A 12678-nucleotide genomic window follows, 5' to 3' on the forward strand; every position below is an offset into this window, starting at 1 on the left:
CTGAACGGACCGGCGCAGAGGAGGAGGGAGCTGACAGGAGCTGCAGGAGAGGTAAGTAACGCTCTCTCACAGCCCCCACAGCCCCCACTGAACTACCAATGCCACTAGACCACCAGGGAAGGAGCCCCCCTCCCTGCTCTAATAAATGGTTTATGCACCATTTATTAGAGATTCTGTGTTCCAAACAGCATGACGCCAAGGCTCCAAAGACAATATTGTTGAGGCCAAGCTGCTCTGCCTCTCACTATGCCAATTCATGCCAAGGATTAGGGCAGGCATTGGTCATAAAATGCCTGCTATTTCTGGAATGGCATGAAGTGGGGCATATCATCTGAAGAAATGCTGATCTGCCAGGTCTTCATTGGAAGCTGGGCTTCAGGCTGCAGGAGATCAACATCTCTACTCATCATTTAGTTGAAGTGAGTTGCATTGATGTTTGACTCCAGGCACCATAACCACTTCAATCAACTGAAGCTTTTATGGTGCATGCATTGTTCCTTTAAATAAATATTGGTGATGGAAATGGCAATGTTTCTTTTGTAGACTGCTCTTGGATTCGTTTTTTTCTATACATTTAAAATTCAGTGTTAATTTCCCCACAGGTTGCTGCTTAGTGAATAAATGTCAAAATAGTAATGCCACCTAGAGCAATGATTGCCAAGTGAATCCTCAAGGCTCACCAGCAGACCAGGATTCAGACATTTCCCATTTTTGCTCTAATGGGAACACTGACAAAACTGAGAGCAATATTTGGGAGGGGAGGGGGGACGAAAAAAATTTAAATAATAAATATTACAAATAAAATAATACAAACATAATAATTAAATAAAATAAAATAATAAAAATTAATCATAAAAAAATATTAAAATAATAATAAAAAAAAAATTGCCCACTCCCCACCAAGGCTCTGCAACACACACACACTGCATTCATACACACACTGCACACATACTCATACACACATACACACACACACTGCACTCATACATAAACACACACACGCTGCACTCATAAACACGCTGCACTCATACCCACACGCTGCACTCATACCCACACGCTGCACTCATACCCACACGCTGCACTCATACCCACACGCTGCACTCATACCCACATGCTGCACTCATACCCACACGCTGCACTCATACCCACACGCTGCACTCATACACACACGCTGCATTCATACACACACTGTAAATAAATATTCAATTAATATAATTTTTTTAGGATCTAATTTTATTTAGAAATTTACCAGTAGCTGCTGCATTTCCCACCCTAGTCTTATACTCGAGTCAATAAGTTTTCCCAGTTTTTTGGGGTAAAATTAGGGGCCTCGGCTTATATTCGGGTCGGCTTATACTCGAGTATATACGGTAATACTGTCCAAAATGAATGGCATCAGACACACTATCTCTTCTCTGGTCTATTAGGTGTGTCTCATACAATTTATGCATTGTATTCTTAATATTGTGTAAACTTAGAGAGGGCCTGTCTAAACGTCTTTAGCATTTTCACAAAGAGTCCTTTGTGCTGCATGCAATGGTATTGATTTACACAGAATTAGTTCACTATTTAAAAAATAAAAAAGAGGATCTTGCCTTTGAGCTGACATCTAACAATTAAAGTGCTTTCATGCAAAGTACTTGGCTGGAAAATGTGAGAGCTTACAATCTAAATGTTATAAAGGAGGCTGAGACGAGGATTGCAGGGGGATCTTGAAGTTGATGGCCATGGAGAATTAAACAATATGTGCAGTCTCTGTTAAGAAATAAACTATACATGTTGATGAATGAATGTGGAATTCAATTTAATTTCATGTCTTTATGTACATTAAGGCTCAACCACACGCGCCACCTCCAGTACTGACTCAAGCGCCCTCTTCCGTTTCAACTACAACTCTGGTCCAGGCACCTCCTGCTCAGAAGCAGGCCTCTACAGTCACCCAAGAGAAGTTCACAGTGCAAGCCCTGAACCAAAGCCAGCAATCCAAAAAGGTTTGTGACCTAGAAAGCTAAACTCTCTCGACATTTACTGTTTTGATGATGGGGTAATGTTGTATAGGGCTTTTGAACTGCAGTGAGAGGAAATGTTTTGATCCCACCCACCACAGGAAAACGGTCTGTTTTAAGATAGAAGCATTTAAATAATTGGTCTATTAGGAATCACAATTCAGTCAGTTCAGTTGGCAGCCAACTTGAACAGTGTAAGATGAAGTACCCATCTAGGGGGAAATCCTCAAATCACCCATTTTCTTTATGCTTGGTTGCCGGTAATCTAACTGCTAAACCACTGGGCTCATACTCGTCTACTACAGAAACAAATGAAAAGAAAACTGGGAAATAAGGTCAGATACAGTCACAGCGATTGGGGTCAAACTGAACACTGAACCTGGTGGCCTGCTCTCTTCACAAGCAGCTAAATATAGCTCAATGGATCAATCCATAAGCTTCCCTCCTCCTGCTGGAATATGATGTAGGAATAGAGAATAGAAGGAATACAGGGAATAGGAATAGAGAGGACTTTCATGCCAGATCCTAACAGTTTAGTTTCCTAAATAGATGGCTGGCACTGCTCATGATCTCATAGAAGCAAATAGGTTTATGCTGTTTTCACCAGTCACGAATTCCCTCATATAGTATTGCTGCCACTCAGTATTAACAGGTGTTCGTAACATACTCCATAGGTTATTACACCTTTTGTCTTGCTGAGTATGTACCTATTCAACCTTATGGGTGTTCCAATCATATAATATATCTATCTATCATATATATATATATATCATCACCCACCCTCATATGCTTTATAAGAAGGTTTAAGTTTTAAGCTGGATAGTTTATGTAGCATTAGGACAAACCGCATTAGGAGTACATTTGAAAAGAGCCTTCATAAAGAAGCTAGCAAAATATTTAGTTTTATTCTATCACAAGAAATATCACAGCCTTAGGGAGACTTCTCCTTGGATTGGACTAGCAAGTCTTGTATGTTTATATTGGTTGGTTCAGAAATTGATAACTGATAGCACAAACACATATAACACAATTAAGTGTTAACTTTTGGTTAGAAGTTTAGTTCTGCTAAGAAATAGACACTGGATTCTAGATTTGCATCCACCTTATGGATGATAAAAAACAAAACAAAAAAACACATTGTTGACCTGTATACGACCAGTAGAGGGAGATACTGTATTTCATTTCTACTGTGTCAATTTGTGTTTGAAATAAAGGAATTATAACTGAAAAATACATTTGTAGAAAATAAAATCTTGCGAGAAAGAGCAAGCAGTGTGTGGATGACTTATGTATATAGTGTGTGTGCGTGCGTGCGTGCGTGCGTGTATATAATGGACATTATAGAATCAGTGAATGCATTTTACAAATTTTTATTATCGGTGCCATTGTTTTGAATGTTACAGTGAGCAAAACGTATTGGGAATCTGTGTACTTTTCGTCATGTGATATCTTATCACTGTGTCAATCTTTCTGCAAAGCTGTTTGTTACAAGGTTTCTGTTTTTGCTATTTATATCTGTCTGTCTATAGGGTTATTCTGAGCAAAAACATTTTTTTCTTAAAAATATTCTGGTTTTGGTTTTGATTGGAGTAGACTGGATTGCAGGATAAAACTTACCAGGCTTATATAGCTTATATAGCTTGTATAGCTTGAAGCAAAGACGAGACGGGAGGATATGATAGAAACATTTAAATACATAAAGGGAATCAACACAGTAAAGGAGGAGACTATATTTAAAGGATCACTATAGGGTCAGGAACACAAACATGTATTCCTGACCCTATAGTGTTAAAACCACCATCTAGCCCCCCTGGGCCCCTCATGCCTCCATAAATATAGCAAACTCTTACTGTATTCAAGCCTGAAGCTGTAGATTTGCATGCGGTTTGTCTCAGAAAAAACAAGCTTTCTGCTGACATCATCAGAAGTTGCTTCCCCATAGGATTGGCTGAGACTGACACAGAGGCAGATCAGGGGCAGAGCCAGCATGATTCAAACACAGCCCTGACCAATCAGCATCTCCTCATAGAGATTAATTGAATCAATGAATCTCTATGAGGAAAGTTCAGTATCTGCATGCAGAGGGAGGAGATACTGAATGTTTGGATGCATTTTAGGCAGCCATGACACAGGAAGGATCTCTAACAGCTATCTGAGGAGTGGCCAGTGAAGTTATCACTAGGCTGAAATGTAAACACTGCATTTTCTCTGAAAAGACAGTGTTTACAGCAAAAAATCATATACATACAGTGGGTGGAATGATTCGGTTCAGGGTTAAATATGATGGTATTGAGGTAGGTGGAGTAACTGTGGAGATAAAAGTGTACAAGCACCTAGTGCAATATTGTACTGTATAATAATAATTCAACATACAGTATATAACTCAGTACTCAAAAGGAGGGAGCCAATTGGAAATGGCTCAGTCCAGACGCCTGTGGGATAGTTAGAAGGGATCCCACTCCCTTCCAAAGTGCAGGTGGTGCTCCGCAACTCTCAAAAAGGAATGTCCACACCAATATAAAATTGGGGACTAAGTCCTTTTATTGATAGAGTAAAAAGTGGATATACAACAGTATATCTTTTTACAGCAAAAAGCCTGAAGGTAATGATTCTACTCACCAGAACAAATTAAATAAGCTGTATAAGGTGACTATAGTGTCCCTTTAAAAAAAGCAGAACTACCACAACAAGAGGACATAGTCTTAAATTAGAGGGGCAAAGGTTTAAAAATAATATCAGGAATTATTACTTTACTGAGAGGGTAGAGGACGCATGGAATAGCCTTCCAGCTGAAGTGGTAGAGGTTAACACAGTGAGGGAGTTTAAGCATGCATGGGATAGGCATAAGGCTAATCTTAGACTTGAGATAAGACCAGGGACTAATTAAAAGTATTTTGAAATATTGGGAAGACTAGATGGGCCGAATGGTTCTTATCTGCCGTCACATTCTATGTTTCTAAGTTAGACCTTTAAGGTTAAGGCTAGGGTTTCTTTAATCTTCTGTAGGCACTGGAAGATGCATGTCTCAGTCTGCCTGAGATTGATGGGAGCTCCCCCTCCTTTTGGTGATATAATGGGAAAGGAACTGGTGAGAGAGAATCACATTGTGTCGTGTTTGGGCAGCTTTTATCCTGACATTAGTTTTTGGAAAGGTACTGAATTAGTTATTGCAGTTGTATTTAGCAGCTGCTTTCAGAGAGTGAAACTCCCACGTGTATGTCTGGTGCTGCTGTAAGGTTCGGGCTCTGCAGTGCACAGTGTAAATGCAGAAATCAAATGTACATATGATCCATAATCATATGGATGTTTCTAGATCTCTCTAATCGGATCATTTCCCCCCATTATACTATTAAGTATATTATTATATTGGATTATTTTATTTAAAAAAAGGGGTTATTGGAAAAGGTTGTTGTTTTTTTGTTTTTTTTTCAAAGCAGCTGTAGTGCACACTTGCTCCTGGGAGCTTATTACCAGGAGTTACAGAGAACTCCTTCTGCCCGTCTGATTATGTCTTAATTCGGAGCAACTGGAAAGTGATCCTGTCATATGTCAAAGTAAAGATATCTCTGCCATGTTTCTGGTAAAATCATGTATATTTAGGAGTTTGTCTTTTTTTATATATTTTTATTTTATATTTACACTAAAGGTATTGTTTTTATTTGTTGTAGGTTTGCCCTCCTGCAACATCAAGCAATGTGTTTTCTTACTCTCCAACACCAGTTACTGCAAATACGCCGATATTTAGCAGCAGCGTGTCATCAACTAGTCCTCAGCAGCCGAAAACAACCCAGGCTGTCCCTGTGCAGAATGGCCCTGCCAACCTTCATGAGGTCAGATTATTTGTTTATTGTGGATTCTGTATTAATAATGCATACAGTTGTCATGGTTATTTTTTGATATGCAGGTAGGTACAACAGTGCCTGTATCGCCACAACAGCACCATCAGGATCGATCGTTACAAACAGTGTTATGGCATATTTAAGTTTGCACTTTTTGTTTAAAATAGTAGAAATTCAAGGTATATGCTTAATGTAGCGTAGCGTGTGTTTTAAAGTGCATGAGGGGGAAACTTCGCCAGGGCCACCATGCATACGCAGGTGAGTGTCTAGTATGGGGAGGGGGTCAGTCTACCTGCTTTATGTTGTAGAACGGGAGCCTGTTTGGGTTGTAGTGCATGTCTGCAAGTTATTCCTCGTGTTGGTGAGGCCTGTGGCAGAAGTGTGGGTGTATATGGTATTACTGCTCCTTAACCCCGGTGTCTGGGGGGCCTGGGGTATTCTCTTCGGTGTAGGCCTGAACTATTTCAGATATGGCTCTGCTGTGGTTCTCTGTAGTGGGTATGCCATGGGGGGAGGATGTCAACCTTGTTGGGACGCTGTGCTGTCAGTGGAACAGTTGCGTCATGTGAATCAACGGTCGGGGGAACTGAGAATGAGCAAAGAATATATGTGAGTATACAATTCAACGCGTTAATAAATTGGCAGCATCTAAAGGAGTAGTGAGTTCTTAGTGTCCGGTACTGACATGCCCACATTTGGCTTGGGAAGCACTATTACGCCTCTTCATTCTGGAGCTGTGGGCCTTGCTGGGGTGAATGGTGTGATGTTGGCGACATCCCAGCTATGTGCAGAATAAGACTCGGAGCTTGGGGCCGGGTGTATGCCCAGGGAATGCAGGAACTAGGCCACTTCTGCTGGCGAAGTCAGTCGGTGGCAGTGTCCGCCTCATTCTGTGATGAGTGCTCTCGGGTATCCCCATTTATATGTGACAGCTGTCATAGTTATTATATTGCCTGCTAAACTACATTTGGAAATGGTCAATAAGAATTCTGTTAAATTAGAAATAGTTTACAGGTATAATCAGCTGATCAAAGGTGCCTTTTGGGATGACTTCTCCACTATACAGGTTTGAAAGCTGCACACCAACTCTGCCCAAAATGTGGATGAAAATAATATTCGATAACCCTCTGTTTGTTTGTTTGATATGAAATGCACACAACAATATAAAACATGAGGCAAATGGCTATAAAACCAAATAATGCATATGAATGTAAAGGCAATCACTGGTTTCGGCGTTACTGCCTTTTTCACGATGAACAATGCAAAGATCCCACTAAGTAACCACCCTCATTTATTCTATCAGCCCTCCCAGTGAATATTTAAAGGGGTAGTGTACCCCTTTGTAAATTATATCAGTGTTTTGTTGTTATGAAACATTAGTGAAGGTATTTTAACAATTTCACTCTTTCCCTTCACTTTAACTTGGTTCTTCCTTCAGTTTGTATTGTTTTTTTGTATGTATTTTTCCCTCTGTCTTGCCTATTTGTAGTTGGCTTTTTTTTTCTCTTATTCTGACTTTGTTTTTTTATTTCTCCTCTGTTTCGAAGATTATTATTTTTTTTACTTATGCTGTCATTTATTTTCTCGATCCTAACTTTTATTTGTACTCTTTCCTTTGTATACTTGTTTTTTTTCTGCCTGTTTTTATATTAAACAAAACAAATATTTAGTTATCTAGACTGTATCCTTCCACGTATTGCCCATTTGTAGCCAGCATATGATGATTTTTTTTTTTTTCCCCCACTTAATATTTTATTGTTTTGATAAAACCGGGACAAGGGGTACAGAAATGGGGAAAAAAAAGGGGGAGGCGGGCAGGAAAGGGAAGTAATGATATCAAGGTATGTGTCCATACATTTGAAGCAGATCATAGTAGTTATGCGATAATTACATACATTTGAGTCTACGTGATCAATACATATGAAGCAAGAATTTCCTACTATTGGCTCCATCAACCTAAAACCTTTATGGTGGCAAAACCAAGAATTGTTGTCAGGGAGGACCACAGTCTGAGAGTAGGGGGGACCACGGCCGGACATAGATCTCCTGTCTGGGTGCCCGATAATGATCCCACCCACTTAAGGGTATTCTGATATCAGTGTGTATGGTGTGGGGCCTGCATTATGCAACTTATCGTCTTCCAAGAGGTGGTCGTCACAGGATGGGCGCTACGTGCCTCTCCTCAGGTGGGTTAATTTTTCGTTATGACTATCCTGGGTGTATTTCCCCTAGGTCTGGGCTGGGATCTATGCAGGAATCTGGGATGAACCAATTGAATGGGTAAGATAATACCCAACTCGGTCGTAACAGACTCGTCCGTGTATAAGACTATAGAGTCTCGAGGAGGTAAACCCACTAAATTTGTCTCGTGGTAGGGAAACATACTGGATTAGATTTAATCCCCCTCTAAACTGACAAACTTTTTCGTAGCGCAGGGAGCAGAGCATAATATGTGATTGTCCTCTGTGGATGGAACATCAGCTCTCAGTTAGTGCCATAACTTTAACTAACCATGTCAACAATTTATTTTTAATTTTGACGTATACAATTTTCTTTTCTGCAGGCAAAGTCTAATTCCCCTTCCCAAACATTTATCGTTCATCAGTCATTGTTTAATAACTCCACAACCAAATCCAAAGATCCTCCCCGGTATGAAGAAGCCATAAAGCAAGCACGTAACATCCAAGGTTCTAATACAGAGGTGAGTTTTATAATCTTTCCTCATTCTCAAGTGTGTTGGAGATTTACAAAAAGAATAAATATTGGGTTTTTTTTCTTCCTTTTTTCATATTGTGCTTTTGCTGTTGTCACAGTGCCCATGCAATGCACCCTGAAGCGGCGCATCCTCGCGCGGCTGGTGCTGCTCCTGTCTCCTCTGGTGCCACGTTATTACAGACGTCAGCCGATGCAAAACAGGGCCAATATATATAACTAGTAACAAATACAGTAGATAACGTGATACAGTGCGACAACAGAACTGTTGTAACCACCTGAGTGGGACCCCTCAAACCACTCTAAAAATAACAAATAGAATACATACAATGGTGGATCACACTTCTTGGGACTTCCTAAAATAAGAACATAAAACCTTATAGTGTAATACAGTAAATGTAATAAAATAGGAAGATGGTAAAGATCATGTACTCACAAGCCGGGAGCCAAATAAATTAATATGGCTCCCATGAGTGTTGCAGTGGGACTGTTAATAGGACGTCCCTGTCCTTCCTTTGGTCGTTCTGGAGATCTCGGGAACAACAGAGAAGTAGATTCTTCTTAAAAAGTAATGAATTTATTGGATGTAAAATACTTATAAAAACAAAGGACTGTTCTTAAAAAACAAAGAGAAAGAAGCAAAGTCCAATAGCCTAATGGCTATTCAAGTCCATAAAAAGCACTAAAATGTGGAGTGCAGGTATAAGTGGCAGGTACAAATGTCCTTGATATATAGGGCCAATATATAGCTCTGCCTTCCTTGAACCTTTTAGTGTACCAAATGTGCACGCATGTTCTGGTATTACATGACTGTGCATAGCCAATAAATGCCCTCCTAAGGCTATATATATATATATATATATATATATATATATATATATATATATATATATATATATATATATATATATATATATATATATATATATATGTATGGTTATCCAACAGTGCATTAATTATATTGATTCTTTTGTATTCTGACCCCGACCATTTTCTATTCCTTAACCCTCGGCTTGCCTGATCGATCACGTAATTTCTGTGTCCCTAAACTCGGTCTAATACTATTCTAATAATGTTGTGTCGGGCTACTTTAAGGCCTGGTTATACATTTTAGTATTCAGGTTTTTCTTTGTGTTTGTTTACTTCAGTACTGCGTAAAGTTTATCCTTTTTAATATTTGTTTTATATATTGCGGAATGCAACTGTTGGAATTATATGGTATTTCTCAACCTGCAATATTTCAGACAAATATAAGTATAAAAACAAAAATATGGGGGCGTGGCTTGGATACAGAGCGGACGCATGTCGGCTGAGCTCCGGCTACTAACAGCTCAAAAAGCCAGATTTCACCGGCATTCTACCCTGCACTTACCTGACCTAGTGACTGGCACATGACAGCAGCATAGGGAAGAGAGCTTAAAAGCTCAGAACCATCGCAGGGGAAGGCTCCCGCGACATCAGCATCCTACTGCAGCCGCGGCCTGGGCCCAAAATGGCGGCGCAGCCGGACCCACGCTATTCCTCCTCTGAGGAAGAAACCCTCAATGCCCCTGATGAAATAGCCCACACAGAGGGCCTAATCTCCCCACAACAGGGGGAAGATCTGACCGCCCCAGCCACCAAGGGAGACATCAAGGCACTAATGAACAACATCCGTGCCTTTTTCAATGCTGACTTAGACATAATACGGGAAGATATCACAGTGGTCACTGCCAGAGTACAGGCTACAGAGGACAACATCTGCTCCATCACACAACAGCAGACAAGCACCAAAGAGCTGATGCAACAACTCCTGGCAACAAACAAAGCCATGCAGATCAGAATTGATACCTTTAGATGATGCACAGAGACACAAAAACCTCAAAATTAGAGGTATAACTGAAACAATTGATGAGCAAGAACTGCCTCATCTAATTAGGCGACTCTTGTCTACTCTGCTGCCCCAACGCTCCGCAAGGGTCATCCAAATGATGGATGCTTCCGCCTCGCAAAGTCTAGTAGGGCTCCGGCTGCGACCCCCGAGACATCCTGGTACGCTTCCTTGCACTTCGGGCCAAACTAACAACCCAAGAAGCTGTAAAAAACATAACACCACTTCAATCCGAAACAATGCAGCTCCAGTTTCTGCAAGATCTATGTCGATCCACCTTAGACTGGAGACGAGCCTTCCAACCAGCCACGAGGGTCCTACGAATGGCGAATATCTCCTATACCAGAGAAGGCCGCACTTACCAGCTTCTTTCCTCAGCCTTCGTAAGGGACTTAGGCCTGACCTCACCTCTAGATGGTGCTACCTGGCCGAACCACACCTGGGACGTGAACAAAATTGTACCCTTTACTCCTCACCCCAATGCAGATACTGCCTGAAGAGGAGATGGACTCCCCGTTGCTCCTACTGTACACAGAGGGAACCCCTGCAACCACACAGGGATGGACTGGCACCTTAACCAGTCCCATTTGCTTGATAATTATGTTTTTATTATCTTAGAGTATCGCTTAGCACTGTTTAAGTTTGTTTTTAGTTTACATTGTTGTCACCAGATGCCTGCACACCTCTTCGGATCTGTCCTTATAAGCGGACATTGCATAAGCCAAAACCTCCTTCCCCCCCCCACCCCACCCAAACGCTCAGTGGTTATTGAGTTTAATTTAATAGTTAGCACCCCCGACAGACCTGCGTCACCATTACTTTTAATCTCAAGGACACGACCATTGTCTCTTCACCCTAGACCCATAGGATGGGTCTCCCTCCTACTTTCGCAGCCTCAGCAAAATTAATAAGCCCCACAATACTTAGTTCACGAAGTAGATATAGTTTGTATGTTGTCTTTGTATACCTTACTAACCTGCCAGTACACTCAAACCGAACACATTGCATATTCTATTGATTACTGGCAGAACTTCCAGTGTTTTTTTATTTAAAAATGTGCACTACCTACCTATGTCATATCAATGTTAATGAAGTTATGCATATATGAGCTGTTGTGGCACTGTCTGCAACAATGTCAACTCATTGCACAAGAAAAATAAAGAATTAAAAATATATATATATTTTAGGATCGTTTCTATAAATGTTGGGACAAAAATAAATATAAATGGTGAAATACCCTTTCTTATAGGTATTTGTAAGAAATCTGGTTCACTTTTTTAGCTCCCTAAAGATGTTTGTAGGTAGGCATTGAGTATGTACAATTGTAGAATTCATTTATACTGTACAAAGCATTACATATTGCTAATGCATAAACCCCCAAAGTCCAGATGATAATGGAACCCTTGCAGAGAAATCTGTTTCTCTTCAGGAGAGAACCAAAGCTGAAGCAATTGGGAAAGTTGAGATTTATGGATTTGTTTTGCAATGTAAAACAATGTTAATTCATGTATACATGTTGCTGGTAGAAGAGGGATTGTGTTTCATTTTCAAGTATCTCCTGGAAAAGATGGGTCATCTACATGTTACACATTTAGCATTTAATTGTTTTTAAAGCATATCATAGGATATTTTACCGTAATCAAAGCCTTTTCTACATTCGAGCGAAGGTGTAGTGCATGGGTGGTATGTTCAATGACTGTTATAGAACATCCTCATCTGAAAGAGTTACTCCATCCTCCATGAGTACTTCTGGTTTTAGAAGTTGTTGTAGAACAAGCATTTTGTATGTGTAGCGTTTCAAGTAGATACAGAAATATTTTTTGCCGGGGTATAGTTGCACCTCTGGCACATGTGCTTAGGCAGACTGGAACTCTGAATCTCTGTTCTGTGCAAATATTACTTCTGTCATCAGCATGCACTGCACGCTGGCGATGGTTGTAATAAGTTTTTCTTCCCTTGCAGCCAGTGCAATCATCAATTTAGTTTTGTTTTTGGTTTTATCCTCCTTTTGACCACATTTACGTCCACCCCACACTCCCTTTCCTCCTCAGCTCAGAATGAGCACTATCCATACATGCACCCTGAGCTTGTGAAATTAGTCCAATCAAATTTTTGCGTTTGATTGGACCTCCGATAGTGAAGCAGTGACACAGGGTGATGATGGATTGGGCTTGGAAACGAACGTGAAGAACTTGGCCCTGCATGGTTTTTAGGAAAGTTTAAAGGTATTTTTATTTTTATTTTATAGGGT

The 12678-nt window shown here is 40.4% G+C and overlaps 1 protein-coding gene across 6 annotated transcripts in view; it reads left to right on the forward strand.

The window, feature by feature from the left end:
* Positions 1–12678, forward strand: part of MRTFB (myocardin related transcription factor B) — a 285293-nt gene that overhangs the window by 258808 nt on the left and 13807 nt on the right. For all 6 annotated transcript variants that reach the window (XM_063430294.1, XM_063430295.1, XM_063430298.1 and 3 more), the window contains 3 exons: positions 1833–1991; positions 5675–5836; positions 8409–8546. In XM_063430294.1, coding sequence (XP_063286364.1) covers positions 1833–1991; positions 5675–5836; positions 8409–8546 — 459 coding nt within the window. The remainder of the gene's footprint in view (positions 1–1832; positions 1992–5674; positions 5837–8408; positions 8547–12678) is intronic.

This window comes from Pelobates fuscus, chromosome 8, assembly GCF_036172605.1.
Source record: "Pelobates fuscus isolate aPelFus1 chromosome 8, aPelFus1.pri, whole genome shotgun sequence".
Classification (NCBI taxonomy): domain Eukaryota; kingdom Metazoa; phylum Chordata; class Amphibia; order Anura; family Pelobatidae; genus Pelobates; species Pelobates fuscus.